This window comes from Taeniopygia guttata, chromosome 15 (assembly GCF_048771995.1).
Source record: "Taeniopygia guttata chromosome 15, bTaeGut7.mat, whole genome shotgun sequence".
In the NCBI taxonomy this organism is placed as follows: Eukaryota; Metazoa; Chordata; class Aves; order Passeriformes; family Estrildidae; genus Taeniopygia; species Taeniopygia guttata.
Window position 1 is genome coordinate 2,594,329 of NC_133040.1, and position 23,464 is coordinate 2,617,792.

The window sequence follows — 23,464 nt, forward strand, 5'->3', positions numbered from 1 at the left end:
CCCGTTTTTATCCTCCTTGCTGGACATCCTCTATTAACCACTGCTAATTGAGGATCCCAGGGGAAAGAGACTTGTGGTTTGATCCTGTACAGTGGTTCTTCTGTCCTGATCTGAGCTCTCCTCACTTGCCTGAAAGACAGGGAACGGGGAACATTCCCATTCCTGGGCAATTGGGTGACGAGGAGATGTGCTTATAGCACAGAATTTGAGCGAATAGCAAAAGGATCTCTGCTTTCCATTTTTCCTATTTCTCATGCTAGGAGCAATTTTTAGTAAAATTAACTCAGTCATGCTGCACCCAGCTAGATACAGTTGGCAGCACCATGTACCCTGCATTCAGTTTAGAAACAAGATAGCATCCTTCTGAGAGGTGCTAAAATATCCACAGGGATGGGATTTCCAAGTCTCAAACCCACAGCTTGTGGTCTTTGTGAGAGCCCTAGCTCCCACTCTGTTGTACCAAGCAAGCTCATGAGATGATCTATCTCTATGTAAGTTTATGGGTGCCCTTGACACTGCAGCAGAGATGAAAGAAAGGTGGGGACACTCCTGTAGATTGGCATCTCCCAGGTCTTGCATGCCCACCTACTGGCTCACTCTCTCCTAGGGTTGCATTAGGACTGCAGGATGCAGACTCTGACAGAAGAGTCCACTCTTTCCAAGCAAACTCCTGCCTCCTCCCCTTGCTGACCACCTCAGCTATAGCAGTACATCCACTCTCAGTCATGTGCCCTTTGGAAGCACACACAGAAAGGGCAGGATTATCTCTCAGTCTGCAGAGAGCTGCCAGCCAGGCATTCTCCTTCAGTGACACCAAGTGGAGCACTGGTGTGTTTCTCATTAGCTCCTATGATCCCTGCTATTGTAGTGCTCCCAGTGTTAAAAGCACAGCCGGGAGACAGCTGAACTGCCCTGCAATTGTTTGTTGGTTAAGAGGATTTGCTCTGTGACAGGATATTTCCAAGCCACATGCAGAGGAGGGGTTTCCTGGTAACAGTGCCATCCTCCGAGCCACTTGTGTGCCCTGGTTCTCCCACTGCCTCAGGACAAACCACCTGGTTTCACCCCCACTACTCGTAAACTGCAGATTGTGTTCCCTTCTGACTCTCAGAGATAAGGTGTGAGACAACTGAGCCATACAAAGCCATTGTGCTGATGAGCTGATCCTTTGGTTCCACATCCACTTTCAGTGGCACTCAGAGCAGGGCAGGCAGGAGCAGGGATCTGTGCCCAGCAGGGAAAGGCCATCGTGCACCCCTCCTTTGACACCTTTACCCATTGCTCCAGCACTTCCTGCCTTCCCTTTGCTCTCAGTGACAATTCTGCAGCTGGAACACTGCACCCTATATGAGTGATTTTCTCTTGACCCAGCCTCTCTCAAAGCTCTCTGACCAGATCCAGAAGTCCTTACTCAGCATCTACTCCCTCCAAATGGGATTAGCTTGAGTCAGTCTCAGCGATATCTCAAGATCTGTTGATGCTAATTTCCCTCATGCAGGTGCACAGAACAGGGAGGGGACAAATGGGCAGATGGACAGTCAGGACTTTTGTCTGGTCAAGCACTGAGTGAAATTCTGAGAAGGGCCTTCAGAATCTGGCCTACCGTGGTTAGAGAGCTGCACAAACATTGATAAAATCAATGTATTAGCCAGGCTGCTTTAGAGTCCAGCCCTTTTTGTCTGTGTCTCTTCAAACCAGACAGAGGTCACCAGTAGAGTATCTGAAAGAGGCTGCAAAGCATCCCCATCCCCATCCCCATTCATGGCTCAGAGGAAGGTTGAGAAGGAAAAGGATCCTTGCAGACTGTACCACAAAAAGCCATTGCCATTCCCCCAAAGTGAGAGCCCAATAGCCACAATAATCTTCCACAGATGCATTGGATGATGCTTGTCCAGGGATGCACAAGACAGTGGAACACCACGTATTTCCTATAGCTGTGTGCCCTCACATTACAGCGACCAGACACCTGCTGTGCCTGCAGGACTCACAGCCTGCCATGGGCACCTGGGCTCACTGTGGTGATAGTCCTGAACAGAAGTCAGCTTATGGCTCCAATTCCAAAAAGTCGTTCAGGCTGAGCCGCTGGTTATGCTGGGAGCATGACTGAGGTGCCTGCAAGATCTCGGTGGCTGGAGATGAGATCCAGGCTTTGCTTTTTCCCATCCTGTTGGATGGCAGTGATTTTGTCTGAGGAAAAGCATGTGCTAAACTTGCTGTGCACTGCTGGAGGAGGGAAGAAGGCATACAAAGAAAACAGTTCTACCCACAGCAGGTGAGGAACAGTGCCAGCGTCGTACTATCACTTACAGATGACAGGTGGTGGGCAAAATTCCTGCCACTTTCTAGATTAGTAAAACACCTCCTCTGGGTCCAACAGCAGACAAAACACAGCCCACAGAAGCAGTCCCCGCAGATGGTGTGTTTTGAACTACTATTAATCTAGACAACCTTTTGCGATGTTCAAAGAGTTTGTCCAGGAATAAAATAGCTCCCCAAAAAGCCTGGGCGGAAGGAGCAGTCTCGGCAGCGTCCGCGTCTCTCTTTGTCTTCCCCACCGAGCATCTCCCGACAGAAGCAGCCCGGGAGGAGGAGGCGCCCGGGGCGCAGAGGCAGCGGGGCTGCCCGGCCGCGGGGAGGCGGGTGCTGAGCTCGGAGCCCCGGAGCTCCGGGGCGCTGCTCCCCGGGAGCATCGGCAGCGCGGGGAGCCGGGGCGGGGCCGGCCGGGCGGGGCGGACCCCCGCCTTTACCCCGCCTTCCCCGCGCCTTCCCCCGCCTTCCCCGGCCCGGAGCCCGTAGCCCGGAGCCCGGAGCCCGCCCGGTCCGGAGCGCGGCCATGGGCTCCCGGCTGAGCCGGCAGAGCAGCCTGGAGGAGGAGAGCGGCGAGGAGCCGTGCCCCGGCAGGCTGGAGAGCGGCCGGGGCGACTTCCACCTCTCCTCGCTGCTCCTGCACCCGCAGAAGCTGCCCGGGGTGCTGCGGAAAGCCTCGCCCGCTCCCTACGTGCGGCGGGTGGGCTGGCTGCGGGAGATCCAGGCCACCATCCGGGAGCACAAGCGGGAGCACGCCGTGCACATCCTCCGCCTGCTCAGGAAGGTACCTGCGGCGGGCCCGGGGCGGGGCAGGACAAAGGGGCCGTGCGGGGCCGGGGCTGCAGCCCCCGCCCGGCGCTCTGGCGCAGGGACCGCGGGGCCGGAGCCCCCTCCCCGGCTCCGGGGGTGCAGCGCTCCTTGGCGGGGCTCTTTGTGCTGCCGGGCGCCGCTCCGTGCCCCGGTCCTTTCCCCGCTCGGCACCAGCCACCTCCCCGACCCCCAGCCTGGGCGAGAGGCGCGGCTGCCGGGGGCAGAGAGAGGGGCTGGGAGGGAGATGCGAGCGGGACTGTGCTGCACGCAGGGGAAGGGGGCTCCGAGCCTGGGCTGTGCTCATCCACACCCCTCCCAGGCCAGCCCGCGGGTGTGCTCAGGATTGATAATTCTCCAGAAAAAAGCCACTGCCGCCCCACTGCCACCACATCCCATTATGGCCACTCAGCCAGACTGGCTGAGATATGTCTGGGAAACCCAAAATGGTTTTGGAGGGCACCTCTGGGACAATCGAGGCTGAGGGGAGAGGTAAAGGGGTCAGTGTATCAGTGGGAGCATGTTTCAGTCTGCCGCCATTCAGGAACAGAAAAGCCGGTGTGCAGACACTGTGGTGCCAAACTGATGCTGAGGACAGTCCTGCTGCTGGAACAGAGCCATCTCCTCCTTTGCTCACTGCTACCATCACTTTCCAGCCGAACTCAGCTGCCCCAAACTGCAGGCAACTCTAACTGGTAGCACAGGGGGCAAAGCCCACCTCTGATGTGGACATCAAACACCATCAATTTGTTATCAGCTTATCAGGTTGCTTCATTAGCTAACGATCATCTAACTTCATCCTGGGGACATACATTAATTCTTGCCTTGGTAGCAAGTGGCCTTAGGGTGTGGGTGCAGTTGAGCAGGGACTGGCTCACTGGATGCTCGTTCACCCACACCACCAGCTGCAGGGAGCTGCATGAACAGCCCTGTCTGCTCTGCAGTTCCAGGGTTTTACAACACATCTGACAGTGGTGCTCACTGCCCTGGGCTAGCAGGAAGTTACACACTCACAGGTAAGAATTCACAGGACCAAAAATTACCTCTCTGCTTTTCCTGTCCACTACTTTAGTATTCACTTGGAGATTGTTACCAGCACCACACTCTTCTTGCCACCCATGTAGACAGATAAACTCACAGCAGAGAACCTCTGTGTGTGCACCACTATGGCAGACAAGGGTTGAATAAGATTTCAAAGGCAGTTTTGGAGGGGCACTATTGCAAGAAGCTTGTGAGGAAAGAGAGGCAGCCACTCACTTCATGGCTGTGGCAATGTAACATGAACAGACTTTACTAGGGTGTGCCAGAGGCCAGAACTACAGAATGTCATTTTCTGTAGTGCTCAGCACCTCTCCTGGACACTGAAGCACTGAAAGCCTCCACAGACCCTGGAGGTCTCCAGAAGGTCCATCTGTGAACAGACAGGGTTGGAGTGCTAAGACATGGGGCCATATGGAATGGAGGGTCATTTCTAAGCTCCTTTCAGGATCAGTTAAACACTTGGCTTCTCCACATCTGTGCTTGAGAATTACCATGTCCTGAACATTCACGTTTTGCATGCCGCCTTTCCAGTTCCCCATGTTATTCCTGGTCCCCATCTCTGCCTGGCCATGTTGAAACAGTGAGTGTCTGCCCATCTGCTCACGACAGAGCACTGGGACATGCATCCTGTAATCACAGCCTCTTCTGCCAAGCAAGATGGGACCCATCCAGCAACACTCCAAAGCCTCTGGGTCATTGAGCACTCAGAGGTTTCAGAGACAGAGGGTTTACACCACTAACATGTACCACACCCCAGCTGAAACCCAGTCTGGGGTCATGTAATCACCACCAGTCCTTCTCATGTGTCCAGTGTCAGCTTCAGCTCAGCCTTTTTTCCTAACTCACAGATTTTCCACAGATATTCACCCCTTAGCTTGGTCCCCAGCGTGTCCCTCCTTACCTTGGCAGTGTCACGCTCTCGGGAGTCACGGGTTAATGTGTCCCAGGTGAGGGTCTGTTTGTTACCTGTAAAAAGAGAAATACCTTGTTCACTCTAGTGGACAGGGAGGATATTAACACCACAGCTCATCACTGTGCCTTGGGCCAGGGTGCAAACACCCCAGGGAAGGCAGAGAAATGGTGGGACTACAATTGCAGCCTGCTCAGGTGAGCAGACAGCTCAGCCAGACCGGAGGACATGGGATGCCATGTGTGCTGCCTGTGCTCCCAGCACACACCTCCCATGCCCAGCCCTGCAGGTGTACCCTGCTGATGGACCTGCCAGGGGTATTTCACCTGTGGGCTGCGATTTCAAAAGGCTGCAGACTGTTCCTGGGATGTTCAGAGGGTGTGATAATGTAAAGGAAGCAAGGCAGGCAGAAGCAGATCCACTAACAGAGATGTGAGATCCCCAGCATTTCAGAAGACTGCATGGAGAACAGCTGCAAACTGCAGATGCATGTGTGCTTTGTACATGAACACTTGGACAGCTCCACTGCACAGCATCTACCCCAGGAATGCCCACCAGCAGAAGCCAGATCAGCTTTCCTGCTGATCTAGGTGGGCATCACTCAGCTGAAGCCCAGGGAGACATTAGACTTACACCAGCAAAAAGTCTGGTATAATCTGTTTTCCCTGTGCTGAGAAGATGGCAAAGTGTCATTTTAAAGACAACAGCACTAAGCCAGCTGAACTGGCAAGAGTTATAATATTCTGCTGTCTGCAGCCACCTTTTAGGTGGTACAAAATTTTCCAAGAAATGACAGAGAGAGGGAGGGAAAGAGGGAAATAAGTAAGATGAGCTGAAAAATGCCTCTGGGCTAAGAATTTATGGAATATCAATGTGAAGTGAACATTTACAGCTATATTACTTACAAAACCCTCGCAGGCAGGATTTATAATGGGAATGCAGATTCATCTTAATGGTATAGTTCCAACTGGGGGAGTTTAATTACTGCTCTGACATCCACTGCTGCATGCCCAGCCATGCCATCCTCACGGCAGCTTTCTTCATCTGTGCACATTACACTTGGTGTGGGAGGCTCCACTTCCCTGAAGCCTTATGGCTAAGGGAGACACTGGCATGATGCCTTGGTAGGCTCCTGGCCCATATCCAGCTGTGGCTGTCTGTCCTTCAGGACTGATCCACTGCTTGGGTTCCTTGCCTGCTTACGGGTGTCATTTGTGTGCACAGAGTGATGGGCTGTAAAGTATTTCATTTATTCTCCCTCCCTGTGTCTCTAGCCAGGGTCTCTTTGGGATTGTGCTTTCTGCTCAATCCAGCATATCCAGAGCAGGATGCAGCACTGGCTTTGATTGATGCTCGGAGTTAAGATCCCAAACCTCTACCAGCTATGGCTCTGTCCCTGTTGGTGATGTATGTGCATACATTCAACTTTTTTTTCCCCTCTCACTCCATTTTTTTTTTAGCTCTCAGTCACTGGGTGATGCCTGAAACACACACTCAGTAGAGCAGTGTGAACATATGGGGCACCCATTTGCTTATTCATTTCTCCTGTCAGCTGCATATAGAACGGGGAAAAGACTTGTTTCCTCCCTTAGCTGAGCCCTCCTTATCAACTGAATCAAACCCAGCACTATCCCTGCTAGGGAGTTTTTCTGTTCTACATTTCTACTCCTAGGGTATATTTTTTTTTGCCCATGAGGCACTTTCATGTGAATATGTTATCTCTCTTTCTCACATTTTTTTAAAATTTTGTTTGTTTTTCACAGCTCTGTGGTACCTTCTGACTGTAATAACTGTGTCAATATATTAGCTCTCTGCTTTCCCCTTAGCAAGAAACAGCTTAGTTCTTTGCAGTATTATCCATTTGGCCCTGGGAAGGCTTTTTGTTCCCAAAGATGCTGAGGTTTCCTCCAAAGGTGCCCCATCCCCTGGTCCACACAGATAAGTTGTATGGACCACAGATGTTCCCTTAACTCACACTGTGGAAGATGGAAGAGGAGTTCCTCTGATTGTGGTGTAAAGCCACCTCTAAATTTCCCATTGCACCCCATCCTGCCAGTGCTTAGTTCTTACTGAGAAATTCACAGCACAGCTAAACTCATACAGGTGGGCAGGACTTCAGCTCAGCCAGCCAGCCCCAGGGTGTATGGCAGCATCTAAATACCTGAGAAAGGCCTGATTCTTCCAGAAAAGCTGAGATTGGAGAAGCAGCTTTAGAGCCAGCTTTCCTGCTTGGCTTCTTCAGCAGATTCACACATAGAGGCTGACAAAACTGTGTGTCTCTGAAGTTAATTCTCTCCAGGCTCCAGCCAGCCTGAAAGTATAAAATTCTCACCTTCCTGTGGTAGGTGGATATAAGGTGGACTAGCTCAAATTAGCACTGCATCTCATTCAGCTCTCTGGCTGCCTGCACCCCCAGCACACTAATGCTGGGTCAGATATGGCTGCTTCACCTCTGCTGGATAATTTTCTGTACTGGGCATCCAGGTGGCACCACGTCAGATTTACTTTCTGGTTTCAGAACATCCCTTGGATATAGCTCTGAGGAAGCCTGTGTGCCTGACTGTCTGTTTTTGTTGTAGGACCTAGGACTGGAAGGAACATTTCTCAATGAAGTGCTCTACAAAAATGCAACTTTCCTCAACTTGGTGGATCCCATCTCCCATGACCTGCTGATGAGCCTTGCTAGAGATCTGCAATGTCCCAAAAAGGTGAATTCTCCCTCAGCTCAGTGAATGCTTTGTGGCACAGCACTGATGCAGAGAGCCCTACTGGGGCAGCTGATGCTGCAATCAGTCCTTCAGAGCCAGGCAGAGTGGCCCTGGGGGTGGCAGCATATGGATTGTGGGGCATATTTCTGTAGAAATCAGTTTAAACTACCTCAGAACATGAATGCAGCTGAAGGAGGAGATGGCTATGTGCACAGATATTAGTAAATTACTTTTTGTAATTACTTTTTGTAACTACTTATTGCCCATAGCAAACTTAGTGACACGGCAGAGAGCCGAATCAGTGGTATCACAGGGGTTCAAAGCAACTAGAGCTCATGGGGGGCTCATGGAGCTGCAGAGGAGACCAGAGATCTCTGCACAAAAAAACACCTCTCTCTTCCTGAGCCCTTTGTCATATGTAACTGCCTCAACCCAGCATTATTTTCCCCCATAAACTCTCAGAGTTCCCTGTAGAGAATGGTGCTGCAGGAATATATTGCCACTGGGGATTCAGGAAGTAAATGTGTTATGTGCACAGTATCCCTGCATGGTCCAGCACTTTCCTCCAGAGGATGAGGAGAGCAGAGACAGAAAGGCAGGGCTGAGAACAGACAAACATCACAGATGTCCCAGTGCCACTGCAGCAACCAGCATCTATTTGTTACCCTTTGCCACCACAGACACTTGAATTTGCAATGTACCCATTTGCTCTTTAGGCTTAGCAAGTGTCATGTTTGCTTTATAAGGAGAGGAGTAGAGTGAATTTCTTTATTCAAAGAGAGATATTAAGTACACACAGCTCAGAGCAAGCAGCAGTGCCCCAGGGAATACACCGAATGCCTGGTGCAGATTAGTGGCATTTCTAACCTTGTTCTGCCATCTCCTGAGGCTCACTGATAACAATTAACCAGTCATGTCTCAATAGACAAACCACATTTAGCCAAAGTTTAATCATCATTATTAGGCTGCAGCACAGCCTGGAAAAAAAACCTTTCCAAGGGTAATGTCTGTATAATTCATGTTGGCATTTGAAGGAAGGGCTGGGTTGTAGCAGTAGTATATCTTTAACCACACTTGACTTGACCTCATCCCCAGCTGTTCTACCAGACCATCTCCAAGCCCGTGCTGTGCAGTGCCCCTCAGGGCAGGCAGCAGGAGGGGATCTCGCTCTGATCAGTACCCATGTGTTTGGCAGATAACACATTACCATTTTTATACACCTGCTTATCCCCAAACTCTAGTTTCATGCCTTATGGATGCACTGACACACATACCATTCATAAGAAATCGTTTTCCCCATTCCTAAGGAAAATGTTGAGTACCTGAGTTGCCCTTCAAAGCCAACAGAGGTTTAATTAAATGCTTGTAGAAATTCAGTACCTACAGCAGCAGCACCTTCCCAGAACAATGCCAGGCCACGTCCCCTCTCTGACCCTGGCTGAGCATCTGGTGGGTGTAACTGCATTACAGGCAAGCAGGCTGAGTGCAATTCCCAGTCTGTCAGTGGAAATTAAATCAGTGAGGACACAGAAAGAACAGGAGGGTAACTCTCAGCTGTGAGCCAACAGTCACACACAGGCTTTGTGCCAGCTGCTGTACTGGAGCCTGGTGTGCACGTGCACCCACTTGGAGAGCTTTGCTGCTGTGGGTGACAGCAGAGTGCCAGCTGCAGCCCTGCCAGCACAACAGGAGTCTGGAACAAGGCACCTAAGCCAAAGGCATGGGCCAGTCCCTTGATTCCTAGGAAAGCTGGGGTGGGGATCAGGGGATGCTCAGCTGAGCAGAAGGCTGGGATCCCTCTCCCCTTGGTACAGGAGAACTGCCACATGCTGGCAGTATATCCCTGGGGAGCTCAGCTGGTTCAGCGACTGCTGAGCAGAGTCACAGAGCAGCTGTTGGCCTCCAGTGCAGTGCTTTTACTGCTCACAGGAAGGAATAAATCAGTGCATTCCCTGACAGCTTTACTGGGTGTTCACCTATCACATCCCTCAATGCACATGTGGCACCATGGCTGGAGGGCTGAGGGGTGGGAATGCAGGTGAATGTCAGTAATTGGAAAATACAGTAAAGAAGGCAGAAGTCCCAGCCTTCAGCAGCTGCCATTTGCCATTCTGCTGCAGCAGAGGAAGAGGTTCTGTTCCAAGTCATGGCACTAAAGAACATGTGCAAAAATAACCCAGGCAGGCAGCAACCATGTGGGTGCCTTCTTTTCCTGACGAGTTAGTGCAGGGGCAGGAGGGAACTGCTGGCATTGGAAGCTCCCAAATTCAAACCTCCAGTAGCGGAGTGGACTGCAAGGAAGTGAGATGGACTGTGGGGAAGTAGCCAAAGTTCCCTGTCCTGACGTGTCCCAGCTGGAGCACAGGAGGTCGTGGAATCAGTGTGCTACTGCAGGAGGAGCAAGAGGCACCTTGGGGATGGGGCAAGGGTGCCAATTACTGACCTTTCCACATCAGGGTACCAGATAGTCCAGAGACAGAGTTTGGGGAAGCACAGCAACAAGGTAATGAATAGAAATTTAGCACTGTCCTGTAACACAAGGAATTGGCAGCAACAGAGCACTGTCAGTCACCCCTGCCACAGCCCTAGAAAATGATCCCCTCTTCTGAGTTTCACTTGTTCCTGGCTAGGATGTGAAATTTTAGCCCTGCTCTAGGCAGGAACATGCTGGCTGGGCTGGGGTTCTTCCTGGCAGTGCAGAACTCCTCCTCCTCCTCCACCCCAGGAGGAGCTGGCATGTGGCAGAAGCATCTCAGGCCTTCTCACCATTCCTCTCTCATTGTTTCTTCATCTGCTCCCTTACATACATGACCTTGCTCCACTGCCATCTTTATTTCTTTTCCATCTTCCTCTGCCCTACTCCTTTTCTCATGTTCTAGTATGGTGCAGGCAGTCTAAGCTGTCCCTTTGCTTTCAGGAATATGACCCCTGGAAATCCTCAGACAGGATCTGCAGGCAGCTGATTTACCACCTGACCCCGCACTCGAAATGGCACCGGCACGGGATGCCCCGCAGGAAGTCCCAAGTGTGGTAAGAACTGGCAGGGACCCTGTGGATGGGCACAGAGCAGGACCTGCCTGGGCAAAGGTGCTGCAGCCAAGCACCATCCCGGCCTGCCACTACAGTAAAAGTGATCCTTGACGCTTGGGAAGAACGATGTGTAGGACTCTAATGAGTTTAGAATGCTAATTAATTACTTTATTAAGCTATATTATACTATAACTATATTACACTATATTACACTAACAAGAACTATCACTAACTAACTAACTCGTGACTCTCTCCTGAGCGTCCTGATACACACATAGATCTAATTGGTCAATGAATCTAAAACACCATCACCAAAATCTAACCAAGTAATCACCTTGGGTAAACAATCTCTATACTACGTTCTACATGGGTACAAACACAGAAGCAGCGAATGAGATAAGAATTGTTTTCATGCTCTTGTCTCTGTTTCTCTGACAGCATCTCTCAGGAGAAATCCTGAGAAAGCTAAGTCTCTCTCTGTTCAGAGTGCATGTGAATACCACATGCCACCACTACCCTCCTCAGAGAGAGGCAGGACTGAAAACAGTGCACAGCAGCTGCAGTGCAGCCTCTTCTGAAGCCCAGCCCCAGCAGCCTTCTCTTTGATGTGCTTTGCCATTTGCTCCTTTCTGTGTGGTGTTACAGTTCCTCACCCCCTCTGAAGTGCACTGAAATCAATCCCCGAGGGCACAGCACACACACCCCTCCTGCAGGGCCTGCAGGGTGTTTGGCCCCAGGAGCATGGCCAGGGCTGCCAGCCTGCAAAAACCCCCGTGTGCCAAACAGAGCTGTTCCCAGCTCTGCATCACACCCTGTCCCAGTTCAAAGCTTCCCTGACAGTGGGAAAAGTGTCCCATTACAAGGCACTACTGCCAGCTGAACCACTCTGGGGTGGCTGGCAGAGAGGTGACCATCCTTCTTACCTCCCACTTCTCTGCCAGTGCCTGGAGAGGGCCCTGGGATGGTGCAGATGCACAGAGAACCCAACTCAGAGCATGTTGGTCACTAACAGCTACTGGATGGCAGCTGCTTTTCACTACTAGAAGTGTATTCTGACACCCACATTGTTCCCTCCTTGACACTTGCAGGTTTTCTGCCCAGATAAAGAGCAATCCCCATCCCATGTCTTTTAAATCCACCCCTCCTCTTGTCATTTTCTTGGAGCACACCCTGTTCCTGTGACACAGATCACCACTGCTGAAGAAAAGACAGAGAAGTGACTAAGAAAAGAGCTCATGTCATCCCCATTAGATTCACAGGAATAAATGTAGGATTGGATAAAAAGAAATGCAAAATCAGCAGCACTTTGAGAATGGCCTTGGGCTTTTCTGATGCTTTTGGTCTTTGATGTGTGTGCCAGCAACTTAAAATCCCCCATGAGGATTGTCATTTCCATCATACCTTTCATTCTGACTCAGAGGCAGGTTCCCAGTGCATCTTAAGGAATAAAATCCCTTGATGATGATTTCCAGGCCATCTGTCTGTTGCACCTGTAGCCCCACTTTGCCAGAAGCTGAGCACTCCCAGTGCTCTCACCCCACAGGGCAGGACTGTTTGTGCTGCTTTGCAGTGGCAGCCACAGCACAGAACAAGACTGAGCTTTCAGAGCTGAGCGAGTCCTTTTCCAGTCCCACTCAATGACATTTTCCCTGTAGGATCCTGCAGAATACTGGAGATGCAGGATATAGATGGCAGTTCTGACCTCATCCCTGTCCTCTCCCAAGATAAGTTTAAAGAGAAGTTCAGGACTCCAAACTCCTGCTTGCAAGCAAAGCTCCAGCTGGACTTCAGGATGAAGAGTCAAACTGGAAGTGTTCCCTGTGACTGCACAGCCTGGGGACAGCAGAGACTGCAACTGCTGAAAACCCAGCACTTAGTAGGAACAGAGAGGAGGTTTGTGGCCAGAGGAAGAGCTCTGGGTCCAGTGAGCGCCCCACACAGAGGTCAGGCCCCAGGTATTGGCCAGGTACAGAACATCTGTGAGCACAAGGAGGGAGAGGGCAGCAAGGCAATTTGTAATGGGGGGAAATACAGGTCTAAAGTGAGCTGCACTGCCTGGCTACCACACCCAGTTACAATGTGTTACATAAGGCACAAATTAATTTTGATGAAATATTTAACAGTAGAGCTTTCTCTTTTAAGTGTGGAGATGAAATGGTTTGCAGATTGCAGCAGAAGACGCCTGCAGAGTTGGCATCTGAGGCCGCTGCAAGAAAATGGGTGTTGCCAGTAGCAGGAAGGCAAGAAATAGCTGCTTCATTTGGAGATACCAAGGCATAAGTTTGTTTAGGCAGGCTGTTTTTACATGATCCAAATTCTGCACTTCCCTCTGTCTGCTAGTGGGAGTATTTTACTATAGTGTCTGTCTCAAACCCTGTGCCCTTGGCTTGCACCCTTCCTGCTCTTTAGGTCCTGCACAGAGCATGGGTGTAGCAGCAATACTTTGAAGCAATTTCTAAAATCTAGTGGGGGTTAAGGACAGCAGGGAGGAATCTGTGCATGGAGACCACATTCAGAAACCAAATTCTCCTCTGCTTTTGCAGCCTCCTGGGCTTTGGCATCTGGCTTTCAGAGAGCTGATGCTGGACTCCCTTGTTCTCTGAAATGCAATTTCTACTTTCTGCAGCATGTTAGATGGTCCAGGAGATAATTAGCAAACCCAGCCATACAGAGAGCTTGGAGCATCTGCCAGGTTTTAATTACATTTGGGCTGTAATGGAGATGTGTTACTGCAATACTGGAGTTGGATAACGCACCAGGTGTTTGTCCCCACTGCCAAACCAGTGGGTCACAAACAAACAGCATTTACATCCCCAGCTACTCTCAGTGGGACCCACATCCAGCAGGTAAACACCTGAGCCACCCATGAGCTGGTGAAGCAAAAAAGATAAGAGAGATTTTTTCAAGCACTGCTGTTTCAATCCACAGGCAGAGCCCATACAGAAATGTGGAAGGAGAAAGCTCATTGTGGGTCCATGGACTCAATGCAACAGCAGCTGGAGGGAGCAGGAGACATCCAGCCCAGGCTCTGTCTGGTTTCTGTGCCTGACTAAAGTGCTGAAGGTGAAGCTGGGAGGCAACTTGCCCTCTGCATCCGTGCTTGTGGGTTCCTTGGAGTGGCTGTATGCCTTGTACAAGGAAGGGTTGCAGTCCCCAGCTGTGCAGTCACCCAATGAGACTATTTCAGCTGCCCTGGTGATACTCAGGCAAGTTTGCCACACTGAAAAGAAGGGGCTCCTTTCCTGCAAAATCCTGTCTTAGGTTTGCAGCCAACAGCCTGCACCCCACTGGCTCTGCCCTACTTGGGTTGGCTGCCTAACCAAACTAGGAAGATAAGCTCTTGCAGATTTACTCTGGGGGTTTTAAAATTGAAAGCTCAAAAGCCGGAGGATAAGATTTCTGCAGCATTTTTTTGCAGCAGGGACTAGCATAACTACTACACAATTTTCAGTCCTTTATATCCTAGAGGGAATTTAGTTTTAGCACCATTTTACAGTTGTATAGATCACTCCCACTTAATGAGCAGAATACATCCTGGAGTGTTGTATAACTCTAGCTTCACTTTCTCATTAAATTGAAGTTTAGTGTGTAAAGAGTAATGGATTAAGAAATGCTCCTTTATACAGACATAGACCTTTCAGGCTATCAGTGTCACTTCTGTGGCATTTTGACAGATGCGGAACCTTTAGATGTTATTAATTCTTGTTTTCAGAATTCTTGGGGCCCCTTGCCATGCTGAATTCAGGAAAACTGTCACCATCTGCTGCCAGAACAGGGCGGGATGCAGAGGGTGTATTATTTTTTGAGGCCAGACACACTGGGCTGCAGTTCAGAGCAGAGAGGAGAAGGGTATCAGGTGAAGACTGCCTTTGTCTGGAGAGCTGGATCACAGTCTGGTACTGTGATTAGGAAGCTCTGGATTACAACTGAAGTGTCTTGGCAAGGCCGTGTCAGGGAACCTTAATGTATCTTCCACTTGCTTCATCCCCAGAGCTGGCTACTTCAGTGTAACTACTTCCTTTCCTGAGTGCAAAGGATCAAACCTGAATCCACAAAGCAGGCAGGCAGTAGACACAGCTTTATAATTGTGACAAAAGCCCCCCAGATTTTTCACACAGTGGCCTGTTCTGGAAGAGCAAAGGCAGTTGTATGTATGGAGTTAACTCCCACACCACATGTATATAACCTTTCCTTTTCACAAATCTCACCACAGCTTTACTTTGCTCATCTGAGTGAATTTCATCATGGCTAATCCAAAGTGGGTGGAGAGCAGAATATCCCTTCTGGGTTTATTGCTCCCTTTCTGTTATTGTATTATAATGTGCATTGGCCAGACATTGCAGCATTAGGTGCACTTTTAAAATGCAGTGAAAGCACTTGTGTCTAGAGGACTTCAAGGAAACAGCTCTAAAGGGCTTCACATCTTTTTTTTCTTTCCTTGAAAACATCACTCAGCACTGAGGCTGACAGTTCTGGCAGATGAGATCCCAGCCTTCACATGGCATGAGGAGAATATTAACTACAGCTTCGTGTCACCCTTATGCAACAGGGTAAACAGGCACCATCATTCCTGCTCTAGTGAGAGGAAGCCGAGTCAGTTAACTAAAGCCACATGGCAAACATCATATGGGAGTACAGGAACTGCCCCACACACTGTTTTCAAGAAGCTGCTGCTCACAGAGATGGCAGATGGACAGACATGAGCTGGTGGATGAGTTGTGGATGGAGGCAGGAATTGTGCCCTCATCTTACAGTGCAGAGCATCCCAAACACTACCCCTGAGGAGGGTTCCCAGCAGCATCAAGAGCCCATCCATTTGGAACGGCTGTTGGAGGTGGCAGAAGGGGTCACCCAGCAGCTGGACACTGCCCTGCCAGAGTCAGGAGTGAAAAGGCCAAGACTGGCAGGCAGGAGAAGCAGGACACTTTGGTGGGGAGACAGTGAGTGAAATAACAGAGGCTGGGTGGAAGGTGGTAGTTAAAATCAGAGAGCTTATGCCTTTGTGATTCTTACCCAGTTGAAGGTCTGACAAGGACATGGGTCAATACATGATATTTACAGCAAGGAGGCATTCCCTGCTTTGCTAGGAGAGGCCTAAATAATGAAGGGAAACAACCTGAGGCTTTGGACAGCTCAAGTGGCAGCAGGAGGAAGGCCAAGGGTTCACAGCTGTCTTGAACACACTTTCAAGGACAAAGTAACAGCAGAGGCAGGAAGAGAGAGGCTCTCAGCTGCATCAACAGCTGCACATTTCCATGTCCCACCCCAGCTGCAGAGGGAGTGAGACAGGAGAAAGGCTACCTTTGCCTCCTCTCCACAGCTGTACAAAAGAGCTTGGGCACAAGGATGGAGATGTGACTAAGGGATTTCTCAAAGAAGTGGCCTATTTGTGCACTGCCTCCATCCTCACAGCAGGTCCAGGCTCAGCCTCACATCAGCTGGGGCTGGGCTAGTCTGGGTCAGTACTTTTGAGGCTTCTCTTTCCCTTTTCATGTTGCATTAGAGGCAGCTAAAGCCAACCCTGCACAGCAGCACCCTGTGCCACTGGGGAAGCAAAGCAAGCAGATTATGCTAAGTAGGCAATTAAAAAGCTCAGAATCCATCCCCTAAATCACTGCTCAAAGCAGGGAAGCCATCCAGACATGCCTGAGGTTCTGTGCAAGAAAGAGCAGCTGAGATACCTGACTCATGGCTAATTAGCCACTACTGGCAGTGCCTGTTAATGACAGAGGGGATACACACTAATGGGAATTTCTGGCAGCAGCAAAGTTTTATATTTAGAGACAAATATAATGTAAAAATAAAAGGCGGAGGGGTAGAAAGCTGGTAATTCTCCAGAGAAATAGGCATGAAGTAGTGAGCACCCCTCATTACCAAAATTCTATCTGACTCTTACTGTTAAGTCTCCTCACAGACTTTCTCCATAGCATGGAGACAAGAAAATCAGCTGAAACTCCAGGAACTTCAACATTCTTGGGCTGAAAAAGCTCCCCCAAACCCCACAAAGCTAAAAAGAGGCCAGACACCACTGTGACTGCTACAAGTCCCAACAGGGCAACACTCAGGAGCCATTAACCCCTTCCAAGCAGCCACCAAAGAATTTAGCTGATGAGCAAGAAGTTGATGGGATTCAGTGCTAATGAAAGAAAACAAACATGCTGAGCCTGCAGCTTCATGGACTCAAAGAAGAACCTGGAAGATGGCCTAAGGGTTAATTCTCTTGGGACAGGAGCTGGAGACAAACAACTAGCAATTAATTTCAGGTCTCCTAATTGTTCCATTTCGAGACAGCTCTGTATTTGCTTATGCTAGCTTTTCCCAAGAGGCTGGAGCACTGACTGGGTGTTAGTGAAAAGAGGAAGATTTTTATGCCAAAATAAAGCCTGGTGAGGCACAATATGGTTTCACCTCTTTCCCAGCCCACATTTCTCACTGAGAGGATTTTTTTTTTCCAGACACCCACATGTCTCTCGGGCCCCTGCCCTGTCTGGACTGATCCAGGGTGGATCTCCCATAGCCAGGCTCAAAGTGCAGCCTAGGGACTGGTGGTAATGCCTGCTAAAGAGCAGAGTTGGCACCCAGGGAAGGGATAAGTGGCAGTAAGGGTGGGAGGAAGACTGCCTCCTTGTCCATGGGAGAAAGGCCAGACCCCAAGAAGGAAGTTAGGAACAATGCAAAGTAAAACCTTTCACAGGAGAAGCAAGGACATGTACCTCAAAGAGCTCCCATCCCTCAGCAGGGGTGGATAAGGGTTGCAAGCAGGGTGCTGATCCTTTATAAACAGGACTCTGGCCAGCACCATTCCTCACTGGATGCTGCCTCCACAGGCAGGCAGTAGGGCTGGGCTGTTGATTTCCCAAGAATTTCCCACTTGCAAACCATTTCTCCAGCATTTGAGGGAGTGGGGGGTTGTTTCCTCTCCCGGCTTGCTGCAGATAATACAAACACAGTCTGCTGCCCTGCATCCAGGGTCCAGATCCTTGTTAGATGCAAATCCTCACAATTACAAATGTGCCCTGAGCACCAGTTGCGGAAGCAGGAGGTTAATCCAGCCCCCAGTGCTCTGCAGCCTCTGTCCACAAGTCCCACGGGCATCAAGAGCCACGTTGCTAAGTAGCTGTTGTATCTCACACAAAAGAAAAAAAGCCTTCTGCAGCTGAAGCAATCTTAAAGCCTGTTTCAAGTGCAGAAATTAGGGGATAATACATGACCCATTTCCCTGGAAATAAACCTAGTGTTTTCTCAGCTGCTGCACAAGTGACTGAAAGCTTGGTGCCCTGTATATAATGCCCCTCTCCTCCCAAGAAATAGAGCTTAACAGACCTCCAAAAAATGCCAAGTGTCAGATAATTCAGAGTAAAGCATCTACCTACATCTCCTGGACCCATTTCTGACTGCAGACCCATTTTCCTCTAAAGCAATAGAGAGAGTGGGTAGCTATTCTATGCCTTGCCCTAGAGATGGGGTTTAGCTGTGCCTCTTGGAGCAGCACAGAAGCACCAGGGAGGCGAGGAGGAGGCTGCCAGGGTTCACAGCATGCGTGGGGTGTTGTATCTCATGCTTCAGCACTTACCAGAGAGCTGAGGGCCTGGCTGCAGCATAGGGCTGTGTCCACCAGGATGAGGCTCCTACAAACACATCCCTATAAATGGCATTTTTATAGGCAAGAGAACACCTTAAACACCGGAGGGAGCCCCCAGTCCTGAGACAGGAGGCCCAGAATCACCCTGGCAGGTACAGCAATGAGGGCAAAAGGAAGCAGCAAAAAACACAGGAAAGGAAAGAAAAACAAGCCAGCAAAGGAGGGAGGGCGGGCTCTGGCACAGGACAGGAGGGTTTATGTACATTCAGCCAGGAGCAGTCCAGTCTGGAGAATCAATTATGGGAAGATAATTTGTCTGCTTGATTAAAGCCTCCCTGGGGTATTGGCTCGGTGCTGGGAGAGCAGCAGAAGGTACCTGTTGTGGTGAGAGCACGATCTGTGACTTATTACTGCAGTCTGCACACGGCAGCCACAGGAGGGGAGGGGAGGCTCAACGGGCAGAGACAGACGAGCACATTGCATTTGTCTTTCAGACATTTCCCTTCAGTCATCACTGTCTGCACTCAGAGCCAAGTGGCTCCAAAGGGGACCCCAAGAGCCCTTCAGACTTGTCCCTTTTAAGAAAGCTGCTGCAGGCAGACAGGCGAGCGGCACCTGATGCTGCGGGCAGCGGAGCGGTGCCGGCTCAGACGTGCCCTCCAGTGGTCCCGCTCCAGCCTGGTTCCCATCCCCACTCCAAACTAGCCTCCTGCCCTGCAGCTTTGTAAAAAGGAACATCTGAGGAGGCTTTGAGCGGACAGAGACAAGGCTTAGGGCTGGGGAACGTGCCCCTGTGCTCATGTCTCTGTGTCCCCCACCCACCCAGGATCTGCCACGGCTTGACAGCACTGGGAGAATTTCCAGGAGCCACAGGCTGTGTTCATACAGAACAGGCACTGAAGTAGTTACAGGCTTGTTTCTATGCTTGTTTATCCTGTATTCCCCACATTCCCAAAAAATCTTATTCTAAACCCCTACAGGCCAGAGAAGGCTGCTGTATCTCTTGTACCAGCCCCTTGTGGGTACAGGGGACAGTTACCCTGTGCACTCAGGTTCACACTCCATTTAATTTCTCCCTGTTTCACTTGACACATATAAATGCACACCTGCACTGTGCACTGGATGCTCTGCTCTCCTGAACAAGTACTCCAGATCAAACAGACAGATAAAATATCTAGCATGACTAAAAGGATAACTCTTGTGCTAGGGGAAACCTGAGATGTTTCCAGCTTTGAGGCTGGGCCCTGATAAATTGAACCCTGTTTTGTTGTAGACTGTGCTACACCACTGCCAGTGACTGGTGACAAACTATACCAAAACACACACATTGTTTTTCAAGAGAGTTGAAGACATATAGCCCCAGAAGCCTGGGCTGATCTCAAGCATGTCTTGGATTAGCAGAAGGGAGACCTGCTCAGTGCCACCCAGACCACAGCATGCACAGTTCACACCTGCTGCTGCAGCAGGTAAAGGAACTGCACTGCTGCTGCAAGCAATGTGGTGGATTAATTCTTCACAGTTCCATCTCTGGGGCCCAGATAGTGGAGGGATTTCAAGTGCCATCTTCAAGGCCCTTTGGAGACCTCTATTGTATGCTCAGACCAATTATAATTCCCCAGTACATCAGTCCCTGCCCTTTGACAGGACAGACAAGCACTGCTCCCCTCATCCCTCTGATCCACTGAGGTGTAGTGTGGGTCATCTGATGTGTAAATATTTAGTAAGTAATACATTTTACTTACAATACTTCAGGTCTGAATAGAAGTTAATTTTTGCTGTTACTAATCCAAATGCATGCTTGCAGATATAGTTTCAGCCTTGCACAGTGAATTCCCATGGGAAATACAAGGATACGTAGAAGTAGCCTGAGCAAAGTACTGCTCAACCCAGGGCAGGAATTTTTGGGCTTTAGAATTGACAGGGCAGGCCACGAGGTCTTTCTGCCTCACTCTCCCACAAGGAAGTGCAGCTGCAGGTTTGTGCCAATGTTGAATATGTCCACAAATGGCTGTTGGCTGCACTGGTGCACATTAACTCACTTGTGCCAGCACATACTTAGAGGGGATTATTAAGGACTGAGATTTCTAGGATGCCATGAACTGCATATGTAAAGCAAAGTTAGAGAGGCAGTGCCATATCCTCTGCACAGCTCCAGCAGAGCCTGGCAATTCTGAGCTTGTGGGGACATTCTCACCTGGCACGGGAGCTCCTGCGGTGCTGTAGCCTCCTCCGAGGAGATTGCATGTCCCCATGTACCCATTGCTTTCAGGGACTGGCTGTGCCACAGGTGTGCAGGACACTACAGAGAGCCAGATAGGAAGAGTGGGGACCTTCAAAGTGGTGGTTAATGCTTAACCCACCCTGATCCTCCCAAGCTCAACAAGGCACTTACATGACCCCCTGAGCACATGACTGGGGGGTCCTACTAGGGCTCCCATGTCCTTAAGGCAAAACGTGTCCGAAAGAGCAGCAAGATTAACACAATTCACACAAAGGGATTAGGTTCTCCTATGTTACACCAGCACGTTTCTACTCAGTTTTGCAACGCACCCCCCAGCAGCTCCTGTAGCCCCACAGTTCCCACTTACAGCACTATTACAAACCCACAGTCCATCATTAAGCTCCACACCCCATTCCCTTTGCAAACCCAGCAGCCTCACAACACAGCTTTCCTACCTCCTCCTCACTCCCTTGGCCAGGCAGACAATAAAAGAAATGGCTGAAGCCATCTCTTAGCACCCTTATGCCCTCCCTGCCTCCTCATAGCTGCAGCAGATCCCAGAAGATCTGCTGACCACAGAGACCCAAATAGGCAGCCACTGGTGCTGCTTACTGACTAAGTGCTGCTTGTGAAGGCTTTTAAAGGGACACGCAGTAAATCCATTCCTGGAGTGCAGTTTGCCTATCTATTGTTTTCCTGATGAAACATCCAATTCTCAGACATTTGACACCGCTCTCCTCTGTAGCACAGACCTTGGCATTTACCTGGAGAGGCAGCTCACACACAGCCCCCACACAGTAAACCAGTGCTTTTGGAAAGTTTGCTTGCCTTGGTTATTTTTGCTTTCTATGCGTGAGCGCCTGTATGGACACATACAGACAAACCCTTTGACATCTGCTAGTGGGAGAGACTTTAGCAACCTGTGTTGAGCCAGTTCTGGCAAAGTTTCTGTGTAAGTGCTGAAAATACACAGCAAAGCCCCAGAACAGTCTGCCCTGAGGTATGGTGCAAATGCTTGTTTCCCCAGTGAGCTCTATTAACCCTTTCCTTAACATTCTAGCCCATGTTGGTAATGAGTTCTCCCTGTCTCAAATGCTCTCTCACTTGGGTGAGATGGATGGGAGCACTTCCCTTAATGATGCTTAAACCTTAATGATCTCTCTTGTTATCTCCCTTCTCCACCATCAGCCTGAAGACCAGCCTGCAGAAGAAGGTGAGCCAGGACTCCATGGATTTGTCAGGGATCCCCCTGACCATGCGGGATGTCCACCGCATGGCCTACTACCTGCAGAACAACGGGGACCGCCTGACCTCGGTGGACCTGAGCTTCACGGAGCTGAACGATGACATGGTGCGCCTGCTGCTGCCCTTCCTCTGGGCGCTCCCCAAGCTCACTCACCTGTCCCTCAACGGCAACCGGCTGACGCGGGCGACCATGAAGGAGCTGACTGACACCATGAAGGACATGAACAAGTTCCCTTGCCTGGCCTGGGTCGACCTCGGCAACAACGTGGACGTCTCGTCCATGCCGCAGCCGCTGCTGGTGGGCCTGCGCAAGCGCCTCAGCCAGCAGACCACGCTGCCGACCATCTATGAGGCGCTTGACTGCGACTCTGAGATCGCCGGCGGGCACGAGGGCAGCCAGCCAGAGGATGAAGCAGCCGGAAGCACCCCGCCACGTGCTTTTTCTCAGCAGGGCTGCGAGAGGTGACTGAACAACGGGCCGGCACTGGCACGCTGAAGCAACCCCAAGGAGAAGTTTTGAGTACAAACACCAAGCACAGGGCCAGCTTGACCGGCTTCCTTTGGCTCTTTTCTCTCGCCTTCCCTGACATCTTCCCCCCCACCTGCTGTGAGACAAAAGCCTGTCGTCCCCCCACAACGTGTTCCGCTCCCTCCCCTCGCTGCCAAACCCATTGCCCACGTTCCAGAGAGGAACCAGTGACTTACAGTGAACCTGGTCCCCAGGCAGGGTCTCACTGGAAGACGGGAAAAGACCTGTCGGAGTCAAGAATATCCTCCAGCAGCCATTGGCTTGAGGGAAAGGGGTTGGGGGGAACCTAAAACAGAAACAGGCTTGTAGTTTACTTCCTTTCTTCCTTTTCCTATGCACCTTGGAAACCTTGGGACCTGCAGCCTTGAGTGTGAAAGGAGGTACCCCAAGAGCCTAGTGCTGTGGAGCTTAGTGGAAGGGCTCAGAGGCCAGAGCTGGAGCCCGGCAGTGTGTCTCCCTCTTGTGTCTGGCTCCTTTTGTTTTGTTTTTTTCCTATTGTGTGTTTTGTATGAAGGTCTGAACAAAGGGACCTGGTCAGAGACCATTGGATCACATAGGCTGGGGCGGACACATGGCTTGGAACTGCAGCATCAGGATATTTGCTGTGTGACCGGGGTGAGAGGGAGGGGAAGGAGGCATGTGTTGGTGGGAGCATGGGGGATGGGATGAGTTGGGATGGGATTGGGAGGAAGGGGAGGAGAGGGAATGGGAACAGTCTTGTGGATTAGTAGGATTGGTTTCAAAAGCTGTACTTTTGTACTAAAATTACAAGTTCCAAGGTACTACAACTGCAAGTTCCAAGTGAAATTGAGGAAAAGCTGACAGCTCAGCACCTAACCGTGGCACCAGAGGAGCAAGCAGTGAACGTGCCAGAGGTGGGCGCTTCCCAATCAGAAGCGCAAAGCTTTGGCTCCTCATGGCACACTGCACACCTCCATATACAGCCACAGCATGAGCAGCTGCATCGCCATTTCCACTGCTGTCCAAAAACCAAGCCACTGATGCAGAATTTCTGGTGTTTTCCACATTGCTCATGCTCTATGTAAACATAATAAAGAGTTCTCTTGGACATGAGCGTGAAGCA

The 23,464-nt window shown here is 50.4% G+C and overlaps 1 protein-coding gene across 1 annotated transcript; it reads left to right on the top strand.

Moving 5' to 3' along the window:
• Positions 1 to 2,747: 2,747 nt before the first annotated feature.
• LRRC75B (leucine rich repeat containing 75B) lies at positions 2,748 to 23,464 on the top strand. The gene is made up of 4 exons (XM_030285968.4): positions 2,748 to 3,091; positions 7,645 to 7,773; positions 10,691 to 10,803; positions 21,795 to 23,464. Exons 1-4 carry the CDS (start codon positions 2,834 to 2,836, stop codon positions 22,315 to 22,317), a joined length of 1,023 nt encoding a protein of 340 aa, XP_030141828.4. The 5' UTR covers positions 2,748 to 2,833; the 3' UTR covers positions 22,318 to 23,464.

What these genes read in the sequence shown, in the direction of transcription:
- LRRC75B (XM_030285968.4), top strand. Translation starts at nt 2,834, where the DNA reads ATGGGCTCCCGGCTGAGCCGGCAGAGCAGCCTGGAGGAGGAGAGCGGC. An exon ending in ATCTGCAATGTCCCAAAAAG is followed by an intron (nt 7,774 to 10,690) that starts GTGAATTCTCCC and finishes CTTTGCTTTCAG; the next exon opens with GAATATGACCCCTGGAAATC. An exon ending in CGCAGGAAGTCCCAAGTGTG is followed by an intron (nt 10,804 to 21,794) that starts GTAAGAACTGGC and finishes CTCCACCATCAG; the next exon opens with CCTGAAGACCAGCCTGCAGA.